This window comes from Mchenga conophoros, linkage group LG16 (genome assembly GCF_057382185.1).
Source record: "Mchenga conophoros isolate Kocher_MC1m ecotype Shallow Benthic linkage group LG16, M_conophoros_male_GT1.1, whole genome shotgun sequence".
Taxonomy (NCBI): Eukaryota; Metazoa; Chordata; class Actinopteri; order Cichliformes; family Cichlidae; genus Mchenga; species Mchenga conophoros.
The window spans coordinates 21218427-21241312 of NC_140541.1; the positions used below are offsets into that span (position 1 = coordinate 21218427).

Genomic DNA, 22886 nt, shown 5'->3' on the forward strand with positions numbered 1-22886 from the left:
ACTCGCATGAGAGCGAAATTTGGAGCTTTCAAATTGTTCAGGTTACGATCGGTGTGATCTCAAAAGGGAAAGTGAAGTCCATCAATTTTATTTTTTTTGCCTCATACTTCAAAGTCACGCTAGGATTGTACCTATCATCTAAAACTAAATTCCATCCATCCTTTAGGGAGTAGTGTTACAGTCGCTCTGTCAAGTATCGTGGAATGACCCATAAAAGCTGCTTAGATCGATAAATAGCGATGCATGGCTCATTGCAATGTTAATCTGCAGAACGGGTGCCGAGAGGTCAGAGGAAATGTGTGGGAGAAACAGCCTATCTTTGTGCTCGTCTGAAAGGACTCACTGTGATATTCTCAATCCTATTTAAAAAAAAGTCCCTAATGTCAACCAGAAGATGGGCAAATATTTAACTCCGTGGGATTATCCACAGAGGCAAATAAATATAATTGCGCGTTTACATTTGAAAGCAATATTTCCCAAATGTTCCCTGCCTGATTTTTACAATAAAGATGCAATGTCATGCAAAGTGTATGAGCCCTCGTTGGCCTTTTACCATCAGAGACAAAGCTTTGGTACTAACGACCGGCCTATTATTTAGTTGTTGCATTTTTTTCCCCATTTCTTTTATGTCCTCTGAGACTTGGACATCTTGCAACATGCCTCAAAGGAGGCTGGAGGCCCTATTGTTTTGAGGTTTTCACACTTGAAGGCCATGGTATTTTGTGTGTGTAGAGAGAGACTGTGACAGGCTGAAAGAGAGAGAGGCTGGGCTGGCTCGCACAGAAAGGAGCCTTCGCTAAACACTGGCCCGGCTCCTAGAAAAGAGAGAGGGATTAGTGTGCACAGACCAAGAAACTAATCTCCTTCGACATAATAGAACTGTACATAAACAACATCCCTGAGAAGTGAGCGGTGAAGCACTGACTGACTGAAGAGGCCGAACGTGTGAACACAAGGGCTCGGAATAAATTGCTGTTTGCTGTGGAAAATGATGATGAGAATCGACTTCCATCCAGAGATTTGAACATCTGGACGGCATCATCCCTTTACAAACCCACACTTAGAAAAACAAGCACAAGCAAACACAAATATGCAAACACCGCAACCCCTTTATACAGACACAAGCTCTCCAGTGTATAATAGCCACATTTGCATTAATAAGCTCGCGTTTGCGATAACAATTAATCACACTGATTAATTGCAACAGCAAATTTGGGAATCTAAGCTGCCAGTAGCAGCCTTGAAAGAAGACACTAACTGTCCATTTATCACATTCAAACGTGCAGCCTGAAGGCGTGCACAACTCATAAGGTTGTGTTTTACCAGTCGACACTGAGTATATATAAAAGATGAATGAAGCCGCAATACGTTTTTTAAAATAAGGCACTTTTTTATTGTTTTTTCAAGGAGAGAGTCCTAAAGAACAGGGCACATACTTCCTTAAAGGACTATTTATATATTAATAGAAAATTGTGTTTAAAATGCTTTGAATTGTCGAGTACTGTCACCTCAAAGGGAGAAGATCCTGGGTTTGAATCCAGGGTTGAGCCTTTCTGAGGTGCTAAGCAGGTATTCCAGTTTCCTCTCAAAGACACACATCGTTTAGGTTGATTGGTGTTTCTGGATTGGCTGTAGCTGTAAATGTCTGTCTGTCTCTTTCTGTTAGCTCTGTAACTGTCTAGCATGCACCCTGTCTCTGCCCCTCCAACAGATTGTATGAGTTTCAGAAATATAATAACAGAACATGATACAGAGTCCAATTAGCCTGCATTTAATTTTTTGTACACATTTCTGGGGGTTGGTTTTTTTTAGTCTCTGATTTTTATAATGGGAACAACATAACTGATAAGAAGTTGCTCTTTTCCAAACCATCACATTTTACATGTCAAACAAATCCTGTGGTTTGAATGTTTTGAGTCTCTGTGAAAAGGACATTAAGGAGACCGAACCACCATCTAGTGAAGATGCACTTAATGCAATAATGGTTCATTGTAAGTTTAAAAAGTGAGAAATCACTGAGACTAATTTGAGTAGAATACAATGCATGCCTCCAGGCCTGGAAAGATATGATAAAATGCATTTTTTTAAAAACTTAAAGTACTTCTACACACTTTAACTATTAAACACCGTTTAGCATTTAGGATTATCGAAAATTCATTCACAAGGCTTTCATCCAACATACACAAATAACTCAGCATGAGGTTTTCACACGCACAGAAATCACACCCTCCATGCGTGTACAGTACATTAGGCTCAACTGTGTCGCACGCTTTCATTTCTTGTAAACATTCCCACTTCTCATTTTATGATGGTGGAAAGGCTGCTGAGCAGAAGAGGCGTTTAACGCTTTTCAAACACACAAGAGCTCAGAGAAGCAGCGTATTATGTTGACCAACCTCGGCAATGGCAAATTCACTCAGGCTGAGCTGCTGAGCTAGATGACCTGTTTATTTAGACTTAGAGAGCACGTGTCTCAGGCTCCTGGACCGATCAGTGAATATGTTGTACACAGAGCCTGCCACGATGGAGTTTACAGCCAAAATAAGCAACAGTAATTGCCAAATACTCGAGTATTGGAAGGGGAAGCAGGTCTATTTACTTCTCTTAGCAGCTTCAATTAAAGCAAACAGCAAAGAGGGCACAGGTTAAGGATTATTTTATTACTTAGCAGTTTGTACAGTTTCTACCATGGAAAAATAACATGTAACATAAGACCGTATTTACATTTCCATTTTTACAAAATGTCTTTACAAGATTTTTCTTTTTTTTGCCAGTTCCCAAAAAAAAAAAGAAAAAAGAAAAGAAAAAAAAATGAGGCTAAAACACACAAAACATACACATTCACACACATCCAAACCAAACTTTGTAATACACACATAAATAAATATAGACATTCACTGACTGTCACGACAAATATTTCTACAGCCAAGAACATGTACAATTCATCATTTCCACACAAGTTATAATTTCATTGATAAACATTACATATTACTTCCAATATAATTCTTTGTTAATCTGTTAATGAAATATTGCTAACATATTGAAAAGAGGTAACACAGACATTTCATGCCAACAGAATGCTAACGGCTGTCATGCAAAACCATTACAAGCTTTCAATTTGAAGCAAGTAAATCATTTACAGTTCTAAAATCAAATGTACTACATGCAACGTACTACGCGAAATATTCTGGGTTAGACAACGATGACTTTAGTTACATTGACCATCAGTACTGACTGTGTGCCAAAGAGCCTCTTTAACTGATAACACAAAATAAATACTTTAATTTCTACTTTTCTTTCTTCATTAATTGTTTTACATTTATTGCATTTCCTATCGAATATTCCATCATCTTCAAACATGTTCCCAAATTATTTTGTTTATTTCAACCGTGTAATAGCCAAATCTAAATCAGTCATTGTTGTCTACAATGACTGCTTCATCACCAATTCTGGGGTTCCTGGATCTAGTTTTACTTATTACATGAACTCCTTATGGGATAAGTTGGGGAGCTGTGTACTAACCAACGCGGAATATGAGACCTCAAAATATAAATTTCACTCTATAGATAAACCCCTTCCGGTTACTTGGAAGTCAAGAGAGAGGGGTTATGAAGGAATAGCTGACGTGTTGTGGAGCCTGGAGGAGATAGACCCATATTTCACAAGAAGGGGGGGTCAGTTCATGGTCTGGTGCGCTGCGTTTCTGTTTGGTTCCACACATTCCTTCTTTGACAGACAGGAGCAGAGAGCCACTGGTACTTCTTCCTACTGGGTTTGCCTCGACTTCAAACTCAGTGTCTCTCTACCGACGGCTTCTGGTGATGAGAGTGGTGCTGCCGCAGCCTTGGTCCTTCAAAAAACACACAGATTCAAAGAACTGTCAGATACGACTTCAGATTGAATCACTTTGAATTGGTTTTTCAGGGAGTAGCAATGCGCTTCTTTTTGCCACTTATATGAAACCTGGTGTTTAACTACAGCTTCCCCTATTGCAACATATGTAATGTAATTACTGTTCAGTAATATTACAGTTGCTAATCACCTATAGTTTCAAATTTTTTTTATGTTTAGGCAGGTCAGCCTTTAGCCACCTTGATTTTCCTAGATGAGCACTGAGGCTTGGTGCCTCTCTGAATTACTTTGACGGTTGTAACTCTGCTGGCTGCTTGGTGGTTTATTGAAGGCGCATAAAAGGCTGATCTTGCACATGCCCTAAGAAAGATAGGGATTTGTGCTGGCACGTCCCTATATGTACAGTTTAACATTGTGTTGTTTACTTAATTTTCTTTTTATTTGTTTGCTTTTTTTTCGGTAAATGCTCTTTTTTATATAATTGATTTGACTGATTGATAATTTTGTTCTGATATTGAAGCCGATTATTGAGAATCATGTAGTTTTACTTATATTGGTACTGACTACTACATTTCTGATATAGTGGCATTCCTACAATAAAAAATAAAAGTTGAAGATTAATGTGACTTTTCAATAATACTATTATCTTAAACTCTTGTGGCCATAGCATTTATGATGGGAAAACCTGATATTGTAACAGCCCTAATAATGAGATGTGTATATGTGTATATTACACCTACATTGCTTTTCATGTAGCTATGACAACGCCACTGTTGACACAACACCTTAACATTTACATTTTACTTTCAGTAACAGCAAAAACATGCTGATTTACACAATCAGCAGAGGAAAATAGGTAGATTCATTACTTCACATTATATTAGGCATTAATACCATATATAGTCATATATTTACTGCAAAGACAAAACATAACTGTTTAGCGCCATGGTTTAAGCAGCTACAAATAGAAGATCTACAGTATGCTATTAGGACTGAACAGTAACAGACACCAAACAAAAGAGTCTCAATATGAATTTCAAATGTTGAATCGCTGGCATTATCATTTCAACTGAGCAAATTGAGGTGCAGCTCATAAATTATGGAAGCTGACAGTGACTTGCTACTTACGATGTTGTATGACAGGCAGTATGCTCGGGGTCTGAAAGGTCTTAACCGTGGCAGGACCTTCTCCTCCAGTTGTTATAACCTGCACCTCCAGTCTGTAGTAGGTGGACGGCCGCAGGTTGGACACTACAAGCAAGTTATGATCCTGCAAAACGAAGGAGGGGAGCAGGAGACGACATGCAATCAGATGAAATGCAACAGAACACACCTTTGATTCTGACAGGACTTTAATGTGAATGGGCCGCAAAAGAGGGGAGTGTAGCCGTCTTTGCACAAGTCACAGACAAAAACAAAGACTTTGTTTTCATAAGGCTGTCTGTATCTCTTTTCACTGCCAGGTTGATAAAGTGTGCGGTGGGTGGTTTTATTTATAGACAAGCTCTAGAGGCTGGGAGGTGCAGATAGGCGGAACGTGTTGTTGATGGAACAGATTATGTCAAAGAGCAGCTTTTTCAGAGCTTTCACGGAGGATGAAAGAGGCAGACGTGAAGGGAGATGAATGCGCAGAGGAGGAGAACTTCCAGCAGGACAAAAAACTTCCCCAGATCTATCCCCGTGTCTGTCTACATACTACCGCTTATCAAACGATTCATGCAAAGAAGCCACAACAGCGTTATCCTCAAATCACGGTCACATCTGACAGATACATTTCTTTTCCTGTTGCACACACTAATAGTCTTGTCACAACACGATCTCCTGTGGTTTCATAAAAACCATATTAACATTCAAAACTTTAGCTAAACTCCAATTCTGCTTCAGTAAAAACAGACTTACTGGTGGCAGGATCTGGGACTGGGAGATGATGCTGTTGGGCAGGCTGTTTTGCCGGCTTTCAGTTGTGATTTCAGCCCAGGTGACCTGGAAGCCCGTGATTCGCTGATGGGGAGCCAACCTAGAGACGCGCCAGTGGAAATTGCCGGTGATGTTTCCCTCATTGGTCGTGAAGGAAGCCGTCAGGTTCTCAGGTTTAGCAAGAACTTTCGGAAGCCCTGAAGCTGTTAGGACAAAGTTGGTGTCATTATTATAGAAACATTTTTGGGAAACATCCGTGAAGACTGACAAATTAACAAAGAAATACAGCTACTCTGGTTTTGTAAGAAAGGTTATGTGAGAAACTATTTATCCTGAACGTGTTAAACCTATATTTTAAGTCTATAGAGATTTTTCTCATCATCATGATAATAATAATGATATTCTAACAAATGTTTTTGTATTGTCTCCACTAATGCGGTCGGTTTTAAAATCCCCCAAACAGCAGACTACTCACCTCCCTCTCCTGGGCAGGGGATGTGTTTGTGAGTCTTGCTCCGGATGGTAGCGCAGGATGGGGTGAGGAAAGTGGTGCTCTCGTCCTTCGAGCGCCTCTTGGACTTCAGCATGTGAACAGTGACTTTGTACTTGCAGGAGAACAGCAGGCCTGGGAGGTTGATGTAGTTCTCCTGTGCAAAGAAACACATTACTCAGTTCTGATGACTTTGACATGTCACCCAGGTCAGGTCCCATGGAGCTTGGGAGATAATTAAATACACAGCGCAGATCACGTTCCCACTCAGGCCCCAGGAACACGTACCGTACTGGAGGACTACTTTGAACTCTCACATGGTAGGGGTTAGGCTACTATTCTCCTATTCAAACTGTAATAGAAATGATTTTTTCATAGCTTCCAAATGTGGCACAGCATAAACACAAGAACCTCAACAAGAAGCAGCGATCAAAGCGAATTCATGCCTAATTTGAGATGCCTGTAAATCCACGTTAATGGGCTCTTTGGAGCCATGTAACACTGACACTAATTTCTAAGTTTAATCATCTATTGATCTGAATGAGAAAAGCTTTTCTCAGCTCTCTGTGAAACAAAAACCCCCGGTGAGTAGTGGATTTAGACTTTCAGTAATAGAACAGGGCCTCCATTAATAGACAGCCCTTAGGGAAAGGGTGTGTGTATATATATAATATATATTCTCACTGATATGTAACAGCTTTGATTAAAAGTGAATGAGGCACTGTGCTCACATAAAAGCACAAGGCTGCAACCCTTCCTGGTGATCTATAGAAAATGGAAATGTATTTCCTAGCAACCACGGTGCTGGTTTCTAAAGAATGCGTTGATTACCAGGCCTCTGCCATCACGTATCAGCCTGAGCACAAACAGTTAACCCTCTCTGTGTCAAGCTCTCCAACACAGACAACACTGCATCCTAAAACAAAGCCCCACACAGCCGCACGGCTGGGGCTGCTGAATTCTGGGAAACATTGTTTAAGTAAATAAAAGTTACTGGCCAACACACCGCATGCGTGACCACACGACTGACTCATAATATTCAAAACAACAGCCACTGGTTTGCCTGGTGCAAATCTAACACAACAGGGCTCCTGATTCACTCGGCGCAGTTGTTTTCCTTAGTGGAGCTATTCTTCCTGAGCATCAGACAAAGGCTTAGGCACATGCTTTGCTTAGCACAAAGCTTCTGACCACGCCACTTCTCTAATGCGCTGCCCTACGAGAAAGGACCCCCAGCTGGAAGTGGTGCGTAACAGCTTCTGGGGACTGACCTGCGTGACGGACTTCTGTGGTCCTTGGGTCTCGTTGTGGCTACAGTACTCTGGCATCCACTGGACATGGTAGCGACTCACAGAGGAGTCTGAAACAAAGAAAGGAGGAGAATAGAGAATGTAACAGAGAAATTACTCAGTAGTCAGTTATTTTTTTTTAATATAATTTAATTATGATGTGTATATAAAAGAAAGGGAAGTTGTGCATTAAAAAAAACATTACAAAAAACTATGGGTGTATTATTACAGCACGTATGGACTGCCATTTATTTAGCACTTTTCTGGCTTAATGACCACTCAAAGTGCTTCAGAGCATAAGCCACATTTAAGCAGATATTCATCCGGTGTGTCATTCTGCCCACTTTGAGCACTTCATCTACCTCATAACCACGGCCAATTTAAAAATCACCAATTACCTAACATGCACGTCTTTAAACTGTGAGAGGAAGCCAGGGTACCCAAAGGAAACCCACACAAGCACAGTAAGAGCATGAGTAACTAAGTGGCTGTAGCTCAGATGCAACCATGGCTGATTTTGATGTTTTTTCAGTTCTTGAACTTTTTGCCACATGCTTGAGAAACACTCGATTTACTCCCAGTGGTGGATATGACATATTCCAGTGGATTAAAAATTAGTATTTAAGCAACTGTACTTAGGATTGCATTGCAGCCATCAAACATTTATCTGACATCAGAAGCAAATCTGACAGGCTGAAATCACTGATTTCCTTGTTTGGGATCAGATACTATTGGTATCTCTTTCCTAACATGAAAAAGAGTGAACTCCATTTGTTGTCTTTGCAATTATCAATTACAACTTTTCAGCTTCCTAAATCTGCCCTTTTGTCTGCTGAAAAGCTCATCGTGGTCCAAATCCTGCTTCTGCGAAACAGCATTCACTTCATTACTGTACAGTAGCCCCGCACAACCTCGTCAGCAATATTTATCTACCTCATCTTATGTTACTGGATTTATTATTCATTCAGCTGTGTCCCTTGAATATATGAAATACATCTCTGATTAATAATTGAGTTGTGCTATGTTCACCCCTCAGTAGGGGCCTGGGTTGTAGTTTGCAGATAAAAGGGGTCCTTTGAAGGCTTAGACACAGATCTGGCACTTAAAGCCCCAGAGCTCTTTGGAAGCAGAAGAGAGGAATTACAGGGAACCGGGAAATCGGGGAAAGAACATAAACAAGATATGCCTAGCCCGGTCTGACTGAAGGAGGGCAGTGGTATGTAAAACAAGAAATAGGACATGGAAATCAGGTAGAGAACGGAACCGCAGCAGCGTTCGATAAATCATGACTGGAAGCCAGCCTCTGAAGTCCCGCCACAGCTGATCTGCCGTCTATTGTCTGGGTGTTAGGCAGACAGATATATTATCTGAGCTCGTGTACAACATGGTTCTCTTTCGTCTGCTGGACACAACCCAGAGGCTAGGCTGTTTTGAATCACAGAGACAATGAATGAGAGTTTAATCATGGTTCAGTTAACCTGTCGCTTTCTCTGTCACACAAGCCAGATGTCCAGAGACTCTTCAGCCCTCCTGAGGCCATCCGTATGTCTGTGTGTTTACGGTAGTGGAGCGCACGTTGTCAGAGTCCAAGCCAGGGTCATCACTCAGACTAATGAGTGGCAGTGATGCACACGCTGCGGACGGGGACCCACGAAACAAGACACAGAAAGAGAAGCTGGACTGGGATTAGCTCTGCTCTGCAACACCGTGATTCCCCAGGCATGCTTGATCCCGTCAGCATCACTCAGCTCTCTGAGACCAGGCCAACCTTGCTAACAGCTCTGGGCCAACTCCATAACCTCCCCCCCTCATTCTGATTCAGCAGTTGGTGTCTCACCAGGCCTCTCCTTCAGCCAGGGTTTGCATTCTTGACTCCAAGATGTGGAGTTTGGCTTGGGCGATGACATATATTAGTAACATAACATAGACCAGTGAATGGGACTTGACAGGTTACCCTGAGAGCATCGCTTTCAAGGTTTCCATATTTTCATTCTGGTATTAACAGAAAGTTTTTGGGAGTGAATGCCGCAGAGACAGCCATTCCTATAGGTTTTTTTTAACCCGTTACAGTGCTTCAATCCACCACCAAGCCCGCTTTCTATGACATCAAGTCTCGTAAAAAGAAAATCGACCGCTTCAACGCTAATGCGAAGGCAAGAATCTATTAAATACAGCTGTCAATAAATCCCATTGCACAGCTCTGACTCTGTGTGTTTATTGTTCTTTACTAAACGGTGGCTCTGCTTTACCCGTCCGTGTGCGGTTTTTGCCCAGCACTCACATTACACAGCTCTCACAAAGACAGATTGTTTCATTTACACCATCTGATACCACATTCATAAAAAAAAGAAGCAAATTTCGATTGTTTGAGTAAGTGGGAATCAGTCATAACATTTTATTATGGTACACATGAGTCATAGTGATTGATGGGCATGATGGGGTGCTAATTAGATTCTAACGAAGCCATAAATCACTACAGTAGGGAGCTCACCTCCTCTCTTCTTCCAGTAGACACGGACCTGCAGCTGGCCGTCCTGGTAAAAGGGCGTGCCTACTTCTAGAGGGCCAGAAGGGCGTTTGGCCAGGGTCGAACCAAGAGGGGATATCTCCTCCTTCTTTGACTTGAGCACAGATTTTGCTGGGATGAGAAATGAGAAATGTTTCTTAGCTAAGACATGAAAGTGACTATGTTGCAGAAAACAGTCCAGCATGGTAACAGAAACACTATTATTTATTTGTAAGATTACGCCAGTGAACAACATGTTCTTCATGCACAAATGTGCTGTAACTTGCTGTAACACACACACACACACACACACACACACACACACACACACACACACACACACACACACACACACACACACACACACACACACCTTTGAGGCTTGGCCTACGCTTCCCAAGAGTTCAAGAACTCCAAATGATTGCAGATGTGCTGTCAGTGTATCTTAGCTTTTCCAGCTTTTTTTCGTTGCAAATCTCATGATGATTGTTTACCTCAAATTAGGAAAATTCAGCTATCATGAAAAGCAAACAAACAAAAAAGAAAACTGGATTCAGCTAAAATGGTTTTCTCAAATCCCATATGGCTCAGCAATTAGACAGCTGCAGCTTCATCCAAGTTTCTTTTGATTTCAGGTAGCGGTGGCCCTGTTTGTGCATCAACAGTGAGTGCCTAACCTCAGTTGTGTCAGTTTCAAAGGAGCTTTGGCTAAACATAAAGATTATGATTAAAATAAAAGTTCCAGTTCTGTAACTTCTGGTTAATATTGGACTCTCAGGAGTTTAATTCCAAAAATGCAACTTTCATGTTTTGTTTTTCCAGTTTTCATTGTTTTCAACAGAAGGCATCAGAATAATATCCTTCCACCCTTCCATCCATCCATCCTCTTCTGCTTATCCAATTCAGGGTTGCAGGGAGGCTTAAGTTTATCCCAACTAGCATAAGGTGAGAGGCAGGGTACACTCTGGACAGGTCGCCAGCTTAGAGACAGAAAACCATTCAAGCTCACCTTCATACCTATGGGCAACTAAGAATCACCAGTTAACCCAACCCCACTAATTACATGTCTCTGGACTGTGGGAGAAAACCCAGACAAAAATGGGTAGAGCATACAAACTCCCCACAGAAAGGTCCCCATCCAGATGGTGGATTCAAACCCAGGAATTTCTTGCTGAGAAGCAACAGTGCTCACTGTCTGTGCTGACCCCCAAATAATGTAAGATTCTTTTTTCTTTTCAGTGTAAATTTATTACAAAAGTTATGGGGAAAAAATTTTTTATGCAAGCAATTATGATGCCATGCACCACAAGCCAATTACTACACATTTGATTTCATGCATCATATGAGCCATCTGATATCTACCACCACACCAACTGCTTCTTATGCACACGTGCAAATTTCCATATTGATAACTATACTTCTATCATGGGTTGTAGTTTTTGGGTGCAATCTTGGAAAAATGTGCATTAGCAGAATTCTGTTGTTTCAATTCTATAATTGTGAATCTGTTACAATTTTTTTTTTTTAATATATACAGCAGGTTTTTAATTTAGCCATTTTTCTCTGTTAGCTGCTCTTCCTTTAGGACCATCTCATAAACGTGCTTTAAATGAATTCATGATTTATGCCAACCATGCTAGCAGATCTGCGGGGCTACACTCAGGCACACTGGTAGTTTGAGTTAAATGTTAACGCCCCTTTACGCGCTAAAATGTGCAAAAATAATGTGCTGTTTAGCATTTAAAAATCAGTTGGGTGCAGATTAAATGCTTGATAACATTTGACAGGGATTCAGGCACCAAAATTAATCAGGCTCACAGAGTCACGAGAATCAAGGCAGAATCAGTTATTTGGATTTTCACGATGTGACTTATGTCTGTTCAGAATTTCATCAACCGACTGACATTCTGTCTGTCATTCCCGAAGCCACGCGTCTAGCAAGGGTAAAGAATAGGATAATAATGTTTACCTGAGTCATTATTCTGACTGGTACTGAAGTGAAGGGAGGCCTTGGAGCTCTTCAGACGCACCTGCCCCCAGTATGTGACAGCCTGCAGCTCCACAGTGTAACTGCTGTTTTGTTCCAGTCCCTCCAGATCTACCCAGTTTTGAGCCTGTAAAAACAACAAAAAAAAAAACCCACTTGGCTTTTGCCATTTGTATGTAACCACACTGTCACATGAGCTTATATTTAAAGTCACTGTACCAGCCACAGCTCCAGCCCAGCTCAATGCCAGACAACACAGGCCTGTGGGAAAGCCCTACTTATTAAGAACACATGTGGAGCTGAAAAAGGGGATGGTGGTGAGGAGATAGCCTTTAGGGCCTTAAGACAGAGCCATGTTATCAGAGCCTCCCAGGGCTTCTTCACTGTGTTTGGCTTCTAGCATTCCTCCATCAGCATGAACTTGATGAGTTCTTGTTATTGACTGTGGGTGTTTTGACATTCCTCTGCCAGCAGGCTGCTTTCAAAGCCCTGAGGTGCCAAAGTGGAAACCAGTAGTACATGTGTCAATAGGTGTCCGGTGTCTACCACCTCTATCTCCTTTGTGGCACATCTGGTATGCATTTCAAAAATTAATTCAGGAGAAGACTCTATGAAGGCAGGTCTGGACTATCCGAGCTTTTGGCCGAGTCTCTTAATGACATCCTCCTGAGCCACATCTATACCATATCAGGTCAGATGCTAATGGATATATTGTGTAAAAGCTCAAACAAGTACTCCATTTTTGAGAGCAGCCAGTGATCTTGGTCATGTGATTTATGTGTAATGTCTACGCTTAAAAAGATGCCAAAGAAACTCTTGTTTCTGGCTGCTACAAACAGCTGAGAGCAAAATGTTCTAGCATGCAAAATAAACTGCTCCAAAGAATAACAAAGGCATTAATAAAGAGGATCAGCACAATTCGTTCTAAATATGCTATTCATGTCATTATTAAAGAATGTCTTAAATATACTTTGCAATGATTGAAAAGAAAGTAATAAGTTAAGAATTTTGAATGCAGCTGGATTTAACAGCTAAAACGTGTAAGAAAACAGATTTTTAAAATAACTACATTACACAATCAAATAATGAGCAGCAGAAAATGAAATGTACAAACATCGATATAAGAAGCACATACACACACCTTGAAATTGTGATTTATTGCTTTAAACAAGGCTATCCATCACACTAAATGTGCTTTCTCTCAAATCTTAAATCTGTGTTTAAGGGTTCTTTCATCAGCGTAAGGAATTAAAACAATCAAGAACTTATTGTATCACTCTGAGGATAAGTGATCTTCCCTACACATATAAATAAATATCATTCCGATTCCATGTTTATCTTTTCCCCCACTGCGGGCCCAAGCATATTTACAGAGTTGTACCGAAACTGGGAGAAAAGATGCTGAAATAATCTTGGAAGAGCCCTCGTAGTCTTAGAGACCGGATAAAGGAAAGAAAGAAAAAGAACACATCACTCAGACAGAGTGAGGAGATTACCCCATTGGTGGTCTTTCTCCTTTTCTTCTTGGATGGCACCATGGACTTGGTGGGCACGGTCCAGCTCCAGAACACTTTGTAGTGATGTATGGGGATATCGGGCTCCTCTGGCAATGTCCAGTTGAGACGAACTGTCACCAGGCCTTCCTCGCCCAGAGTCACGTTGGTGACACACAGACTGCTCGGGCTGGGAGGGGCAGATGGATCTGAAGACATAGCAACAACGCAGACACAGAAACAAAACTGTGAGTTGGTGTTGATTCTAAATACATCTGTTAACACTTAGAGATGGAAACAAACTGGACCTCTAGTTCTTGGATATGGCAAATCTTGGTCCAAGGCACTTTTCAGGTAAAAAGTATTACAACCCAAGATACCTTTCACCTCCACAGCTGAGGAGGGGAACACGCATGGCACTGTGCAAAGTAATTAGTCCCCTATTAACAATCTGTCGTGAGGTGTTATGACAGGTGTTGTGTCATTTCTATGACAGCGTTCGGCAGGACTGAGAGTACAGGTCAAGGGTTAACAAACACATGCTGCTCACTCTGGCTGCACGGTCCACACTTAGAATGCCAGTACTCCTACTAATATGCATGTGTCCAGCGTAAAGCTGGATCTGAACCTATCCGTATGTGCAGCGACCCAGCCTACTGCTGTCGGCCGATGTCAGCCTGGTGCAGGAGGACAGGCAGGGCTACATGCCAGATGACAGACCAGAAGGGGAACGGTCTTTCTGTAATGAGAAAATGATTCATGCCACAACCCAGTTGGCTTTCCTCTCTCCTGCCCTCTCCCACCTGAAACACATTTAATCCACTCTAAAAAACACAATCGGACACATCGGTTCTCCAAACCAGCTGATGCTGGCCATGAAATATAAATAAGCAGTCAGCTTTTACAAATTGCCCTAACAAAGTATAGTAGTGTGAAATTGCATTCAGATGATATGACCGAACTATATAAATAACAGCGGCATGACAGAATGGTCGGGACTTCATCAAAGCCGTGGCAGCTCTCATCAATCTATCAACATTCTCGCAGTGATTGGCCTGATTGGAGGTCAGCTTCCATTCCTGCAGCAGAATCCCACCTGGTCTGAAAGCCTTTCAAAATGCCTCGGGGAGCTACGGCATGACAAAGGATTGACAGGACAGGTCAACACACCAGGAAACACACTAATACGTTTTGTACTTTGTACCATTTCTAGGATTTGGCAGAACATGGCGAGCACTCCAGTAGAGAACAGTTTATGCCTTGTATATGTTTCACGATATACATCTAAAGACACTTAGCTCAAGGCCAATGAAGGCATAACCGTAAAACCTGCTGCCTTGCCAACAAACAATATCTGATATAAATCAGATGCACTGTAGACACAGTGTTACACTCACAATCCTGTAATCCCTGAAGAACCACAAAACAACTGTCCGTGACTTTAACAAATGCCATCTGCAATACAACACGGCTATTTAAAATGTCCCAGTAGTAACACGGGATGCCATCAGAGTTCACTAATCTGTGGCAAAGATCTGAAATGTGGCTGGGTTACATCACTTTGTCTGGAAGCAAGACAACACTTGCATTCATTTGAAACCTGCTGCATCCTGACTAATTCAGACTTATTACATTTTATATGACTGTAAAAAGGGGAAAGCCCTGCTTTGAAGATGTAAGTAAAGATCTCATTGCAATACAGAAAATGAATGCTCTGTGCACCCAAGCACTCCTCATTACTCAAATTCCACTTGGCATCAGCGTGAATTTCGTTTAGCTCGCTGGGTAAACGTGTGGAAACTTTGGACGGGAGACATTTATTTACAATTCAGGTTTAACGCAGTATATGAAAGAATTCAGCGGTTTTAAATCCCAAATTTAGTTTTAAATAAACATATTTAAACAGTCTAAAGCTATAATTCAAATTTAATAAATGTGTGTTTGGCTTAACCAGTCGTGTTTCAGTCATAATCAATTTGCTGTTGCCTAATGGAGCTGCGGGAACTGAAGTGTTTAGGACACACAATACACGAAACCGAAAATGTCTCAGTCGGTAATACAGAAGGCTTGTAAGCTGACATTCAGAGGGAATATTTACCAAATAGACCTGCTTAAAACACTTCCCCGAGGCTTCACCTGTTCCAAGGTCTCAAACATAACAAATAGAGGGAAGGAACCGACACACAAGGCAAGGCCACACACACACAGACACTTGGATATGCAGATAAACACACAGACCTCTGGAGGAGCGGAAGTGTTTGCTGGGTGCAGTAAAGCCGCGGGTCCCGTGGACATTGACGGCTGCAACTCTGAACTGGTACCATCTGCTAGCTCTGATGTCAGCCAGTTGGATGCGTTCCTCTGCAGTCTGAGGGACAGATGGGGGTGGGGGGAGCAAACCACAGGGGTCAGGGTTTACACAGGGTCACAGCCCCATGTGAGTGTGCTGCCACATCATTCATCTGTGTTTCTCATTGCCAAACTATCAAAGACACCGTGAGGAACGTGCAACCGCATGCTGCAGTGCAGAGCAGCAGTTTCGCAGCTGTGGCATGCTGGGACACGTGAAACTGTAAATTCATTCGGATACAAATGTGACGAGAAGGAGTCCTCGCACGACAGACTTCATGCATTTATGGGATTCTCCAGTATTTTATCTGTGTGGTGTATCGGTTTCTACCTGTGCGACTGTCTGCCACTCCGTGGCATCATCCTCACTGGGATGAATACCGTAGTTCCAGCGGCGTTGCACCACATACAGCACAGGCTCCACGGATATGTTGAACTTGGAGGACCAGCGGATCTCCAGCTGACCGGACGGGTGCTCCAAGAACACCAGCTCTTTCCTCGGCTTCAGAGGGACTCCTAAAAGTACAAGAAAGGATGTTGAAACACTGACAAGGATTAATATCACCACTTGTGTGGAACATTGTTGGAGAAGTTATACGTGATATGTCTTGTTTTCCTCTCCTGACTAATGTAGGTTGGAAATATGAATGACTCTGAATTGGACAGATACAGATTTCAAAATGAGACATGATCTCATCGCAAAAGATTAAATACATGCTGCGGGTCAACAACGTCATCTTTCTACTGTGGCAGATTGGGAGATTTCCTGTGTTTTAGTAGCTGCGTTTCTTAGTGATGATACACGCAGTTTGCATTTAGGTATGCTCTCTTTCTCTCGCTCGCAGACGCAAAATAATCCAGTACAAGCATCCGCGCACATGCATGCAGCGTTAATTTGCATCACTGAACTTCACATTCAGCCTTTCAGTCAAAGTCAGTGCGGCCATGTGCAATAAATTAGAGATTTATTAAGTGCGGGACCGGCCAAACATTCTGCCAAGTCAGACTGACTCTCTCAAGTAAATTTATTGCACTGGACACGTAGTGAGTTGTTGATTGAGCGTCGGGCACGGTGATAATGAGATGGAGATTGGAAAAGCAAGTTTGGAACTACAGGAGAAGACCCAACACGTCCAACAGTTCTCCATAAATCACCTAGCACTTCAGAACATTATGTTGGACCTCTGTCGCTGCCGAACGGCTTACTGCTGCTTCGCATTTATGATCGGCATCACTCCACGCTCAAGGCTAATATGTCGGTAAACAACATAAGAGTGCAATTTGCATTCAGAGCATCTGATAAGCTTATATGTCTATTCAGCCCCCTTGCAGAGCATGAAAAAGTGACGGATGCGCAAGAATCATGGAAGGAGGACCCCTTGAGTCATATGCATAAGGACTCAGTACTTTGTTTTGTCCCATTGATAACAGCTTTCTTCATACTAACAGCTGGGGGTCATTGTGCTGTGGTTTCACAGCTCCACAGCAGAGCGTGCGCGAACAAACGTGTCATATTTCCTGCGCAATAATCAACACCGAGGTAACCGCAGCATTCCTCTTCCCCTTCTGTCTTCGCTCATCTTCCCACAAAGTCACACAAGTGCTCGCAAAGCTACACACGAAAATACAAAGACGCACACACGTCTCTTTGACAATACGTAGGAGGACAATTAATGCTTTTCCGTGAGATAACCTTCGAGACAGGTTTGGTCCAAAAAAATAAATAAATAAATAGAAAAATCACGCTTCATTCTTTTTCTTCTCCTTGCCACACACTTACTCCAAATCATGATGCAACTGTTGCTGAAGCACGATCAAGGGTACAGCGTTCATTCATGTCTTAATCATGCCAACAATTACACTCCAGGAATATAATTCTCAATACTCACGCACATACTGTCATAATGACTGCTCTAATTACAGGGGGTGAGGAAAACAGTGTAAATACTCCGTGTAGCACAATGATTTACAGTAATGCGAGGGGGGCTTGTGGACTGACTGACTTGTTGTGACAGCGTGACTATGGCTACATTTAATTAAATTCTGACATTCTCTCTCTCTTCTTTTTTTTCGTCTCAGAAATAGAAAACATGCAAAACGTGCAGGCTTGTGTCGCATGTCGAGCCAATTCTTCCCAGGAATGAGAAAAACTAGAGAGAACAATATGAAAATGAAAGAAGTATAAAAGGAGAGACTGTCTAATAAGCTAGTTATTTCTATTTCTATACGCACTGCATATTTTATATGAGGAACTTCTCCACAAATAAAACTAAGGCAACGCTGGAGAGCAGTGGATGATGTGGAACTTATTGGTGCAAAAAAATAAAAAATGGAAGAAGAAGAAGAAAGTTTGTTAAACATCAAAAACTCAGGGGGTTCAGTGTCTTCAAGACTTAAGTTTTTTCTTTTCTTTTTCTTTTTTTTTTGGGGTGGGGGGGGGGGGGTGTCTATCTCAGGGACTTTGACATTAACTGGGGACCCTAGCCTGAACACAAACACACACACAAACACACACATCTGAGAGTGATCTCAGTGGGGGGAAACGCTCCATTTCTCCCCGCTTATGTTTGCTAATGGCTTCCAGCATCAAGGCTCATCATGGTGAAGACTGCATGCACACTTGCACACACACAGAAACAATTACACTCTTGAAGGCATGAGCATCTAATTAGACCTTTAACACTGAGGACCGGGACAGGAATTCCATCCAGACTTTCACCAGAATACTTGGTGTAATTCAGTGTAAATGCAGCGCTGAAGGCGACCCATCATGAGCTCAGTGTTTGGGCTAAATCAGCGGGAAGGCTGCTCGATATGAAGGTCTCGCCGTGCCGTGAATGGTTTTCATTGACTCGGTCAGTGTACAGAAATTCTCAAGGTCACGCCAGCTTTCATCTTTCCCAGATTAGGGTGCTGTACACCTTTTAGTGCATGACATCCACCATGACGTCCCTCAAGATCAAATCAAATATAAATGCTTCCATGTTCTACTGTGTGCACAAGCTCAAACTGACATATCACATGCTCCTGCCATGCAATAGTAAGTGTGCTACACAGTAAACCATGCTTAAAGTGTGATTCAAAGCATGCACTACGGTCTATCAGTGGAGCGGTTCAGCTTAATTTAGACTCTCCTACCACCGCTTCATCTCCTGAACTTTGTTATGGCCTCAGGGTGCCAGCAATTGTGTGCTGACAGCGTATATAATGCAGTTCCAGCTCCAATCTTCTGAGTTCAAGGGCCCTGGGTTCTCTCACATAACGACTCAGCACCCGCGGTACATCAAGTCGCCTTGGGCAGCACTATTAAACCATTTTACTGGAGCAAAGATTCTTGGGTACATCTGTGTCTATGAAACCCTCAAGCTTATCCTGCAAATTCAATGCTGAATATCCATTCCCATTTACAGCTGAAATGGCATGAGGGATGTGTGGGTGAAGCACAATGCAAAGAGATGAAATAAAGATTTTCAGATTCTTACTGCAATTGTCAAAAACCCTGCAAGATTATCTGTGTTTGCGTCACTGAGATTTACAATAATGTTTAACAGGCAGGGATTAATTGGTTCAACGGTATTTATGAAAATTATGCAACCTGAAGCAGTTAATCATATTAAAAAACACGACGGCTGCATTGAACCGGTACCAGATACGAGACTCCACATAACGAACAGGAAAAGTCGAAAAGCAGCGTATGCAAGATTAGGCTGACGAACCGTGTTATGTAATCTAGTCCTTCTTATAAGCCATACTCAGCAATTCTTATAAATAATTAAATAAATAAAGACGGCACTGTGCAAAAGTTTTGAGCCACTTCTCATTTCTTTATATTTTGCTTCCAAGGAGACTTTCTTGCAATACTTCTTGCAAAGTTTTTCTCCATTCCATATTTACAGTTTGTTTGTGGCTATGAATGATTCCATTATTTAAAAAGGCCCCTAACTCAAGGGAAGAACTAGTGTTGTGTCTTTGTTACTAGCAGACTGTCACAAAAACACTTTTTTTCCTTCTTTAGTCGAATCTACAAAAATCACAATTTGACAGACACAAAAAGGTGATTCTCCCATCATGGTGTGGAGTGTGTCCTTGAAACAAACAGGACACATGGAGGTGCAAATAGGCCTAAAAAAATCGATTAATAATAATAATGATAATAACAAACGCTATCTAAAGCAGGTGAATAATATCTGAAACTTTTTAAAAATCGGGACCTGAGAGATGTCAAGAAGCCATTCTTAAGGAAGAGAAACAGGGAGAAGAGGCTGAGGTATGCCAGATTATACAAGAACTGAGCTGGAAACTCCATAAAACCTGTTGCTACAGGTTTTATGGAGTTTTGAATCCAAATTTGAATTTTTTCATATATGCACCTTCAACCTTGTTAGAATTAAACAAAATTTGCTTTTGCCTAATATATTCTAATTCCATTCAAGTTTGCAAGTTTCAAGAAATCGTTGCATTTATTTCACATTTTTGTAGCAAAATAGAAAGAAATGAGGGATAGCTCGAGCATTTCCATAGTACTGTGTGCCAAGTGACTGACAGTTAGCTAATCTGTGCTTACAACCTGATGTTTAGACACTGTCCCTTAAGGTCTGTCAACCTTGCTGACTATTACCCTGTCAATAATTAAGTATTAAATAAAGAACGATGTTTATTAAATAACTATTTTTAGAGCTTTCTCATTTGTCACAGAGCATTTTAACTGAGCATTTTATCTAAACGTTTCCCTCTCTCTGTTCATTGATCTCAAATGTTCTGCCGGCAACTAATTAAACCAATGCTGCGCAATCAAACAGCTTTCAAATTCACTGGATTTTACAGAGATATTTATAAAAATGTACACAAGACATCTGGAAAAGAATTAATCAGTTGAAATGGAACAGAAAAACATTAAGTCTTAGGTGCGATGTTTAATTCAATGTGAGCATGACATGGCTTCAACGAGCAGCTGGAACAAGCTGATACAAAATACCACTTAAAAGGAAACTAAATTGGGGACTTGGATGTCTAGAGTTTAATGTGTGTAGTCAGAACCGCAGTTAATTGCAAGCCTGAAACAAGCAAATAAAGGTGCTGATATATAAGGAAATCACAGACAGAGTTGTTTACAATACACAGTATGTAACCTTTTAATACTTATGTTCTGACTTATTATAAACTGCTATTAATGCGGCAATTTAGGAATGTGGAAGTTACGATCCTTAAGACTGCCATTTCTGACAAACCTTGTTTATATCTGTGGACAACATTTGTCAGCATTAGGCTGTCAGTTTATTTACATTCAGGAATGATTTCTCTGATGCAGTCGCTTTGATTGTTGGTGGGAGGTCTAGTTATTCCAGCGATGCTCTACATTTAATCAGGCTTGACTGATTTGGTTTTGTCTGAACGATAACAGCGTCTTTGATTACACTTTACTCTCCCACCAGTGGTGCTTCACATTTGAAGCATGGGAAAACACAGCAGGCTTTAAACGTGAAGCCGTCACAGGAAACGCAGTGCATTTGTCACCTGTATTAGTTACCAAAAATATACAAAGACACGTCTTCTCCTTGGTAAATCTTGTTAAATATTTCGGTAATGGAACAGGAAGCAGCGGCACTTAGAAGCAACACGCTGTGCCGCCCCGGCTCCTCGGAAAGGTAAAAAACGTTTAATGTGCCTTGCTGTGGTTGGAAAACTGCTTGTGTCGTGGCCGGGACGAAGCCAGGTCAAACAAAATGACTTGTTTCGAAATGGCTGCTTTTACTGTAAACCGACACCCCGGTTAGAGGTTTAACAAAGCAGCAGCTCAAGGAGTGTTTGCTGTTGTATTCATTAAACAACCAGGGGCTGCCAAATGAACCATATATGACTTCTTAAGGATTTACACGGCGATGTACTGTTGCAGAATACGATAAAATAATGTTTGATTTTATCTGCCTTCAGCATTACCTTTGTAGAGATTCTTTGGCAGCTGGCAGGTGTGGCCACAGCCATTGGAGCAGCACTTTTTGACAGCTGAACACTCTCCATCCTCCTCGCAGCTCTCCACACAGGCAGCTGCGAAGCCGCTGGCCTTCTCCGGGGCAGGGCAGTCACCCTGCTTCACTCCCTCCACAGACTTTAGGAACTCGCAGCTAGTGAGACACTCGTAGTGTTTCTTGGGAAAGAGGGGCTGAGGAAGAAGAGGGAAGGAGAAGGGGAGAAAAAAAAAATATAAGTCAGACTACTTTTTTAAGGCAGGGCTGTGAGCTAACAGTGATTCTCCTGTTTACATTTCTGCTCATGACTCACTGGAGCGGCGAGTACATTAAACAGCTTAGGCTCACAGAGGGTGTCATTACAGTGCAAAACCAGTTGCTTCACACCCCTTTTCAAACTTTCCTCTTACTAAATCTTCCCACTGGGCCTGAAAAAAAACCCCTCAAAAGCTCAAAATCTGATGCAACCGCAGCATTTGTGGCAGTGACATACCTCACATAAATCTTGGCACTGGTTTTCCTTCAGGTCCCAGGATTCCTTGCAGGGCTCCAGGCACTGTGAAAAGGAGAAGGGTGTCAGTTCTTCAAAGAACCAGCCACATCAAAGTGTTAGTGCTGTGGAGATGGTGCCTACTTGTGGTGGGCTGACAGGCACCTCGCTTAGGCACTTCCCCTACCACCTTTGCAGCAACCAAACACACCACTTTTTGCTACGGATAATGGCCAAACCATCAAAGGGCGCAAACAGTCCTCTACAAAAGCAGATATGGGAGAAAGTTTGTCTGTCAGGTGCAGGCTGTCTCTTAAAAACTCTGCTCTTGCTTGGGTTTTGCTTGGTGTAGGCCTTGACAGATTCTCTCTTCACGCCTTAACACTAGTAGCCTCCCATGCTGTCTACGCCTCCTTCTCGTCCTGCCACTTCCCCTGTACATGTCTGGGCTTGATACACTTTGGCACTGGCACTAAGCTCCCTACTTGTTACCATGCTGAACAGAGAGCATTTAATAAATGATACACTTGGTTTAATGTTCCTGGGA

At 41.9% G+C, this 22886-nt stretch overlaps 1 protein-coding gene across 1 annotated transcript in view; it reads right to left on the reverse strand.

The window, feature by feature from the left end:
• Positions 1-2637: 2637 nt before the first annotated feature.
• anos1 (anosmin 1) overlaps positions 2638-22886 on the reverse strand; it is a 40900-nt gene continuing 20651 nt past the window's right edge. Inside the window, exons 3-14 of the mRNA XM_085249383.1 lie at positions 22343-22405; positions 21821-22043; positions 16215-16399; positions 15773-15902; positions 13538-13743; positions 12024-12168; positions 10040-10186; positions 7531-7619; positions 6245-6416; positions 5752-5972; positions 4981-5122; positions 2638-3850 (exon numbers count right to left, since the gene is read on the reverse strand). Coding sequence (XP_085105509.1) covers positions 3792-3850; positions 4981-5122; positions 5752-5972; positions 6245-6416; positions 7531-7619; positions 10040-10186; positions 12024-12168; positions 13538-13743; positions 15773-15902; positions 16215-16399; positions 21821-22043; positions 22343-22405 — 1782 coding nt within the window. The 3' untranslated portion in view covers positions 2638-3791. The remainder of the gene's footprint in view (positions 3851-4980; positions 5123-5751; positions 5973-6244; positions 6417-7530; positions 7620-10039; positions 10187-12023; positions 12169-13537; positions 13744-15772; positions 15903-16214; positions 16400-21820; positions 22044-22342; positions 22406-22886) is intronic.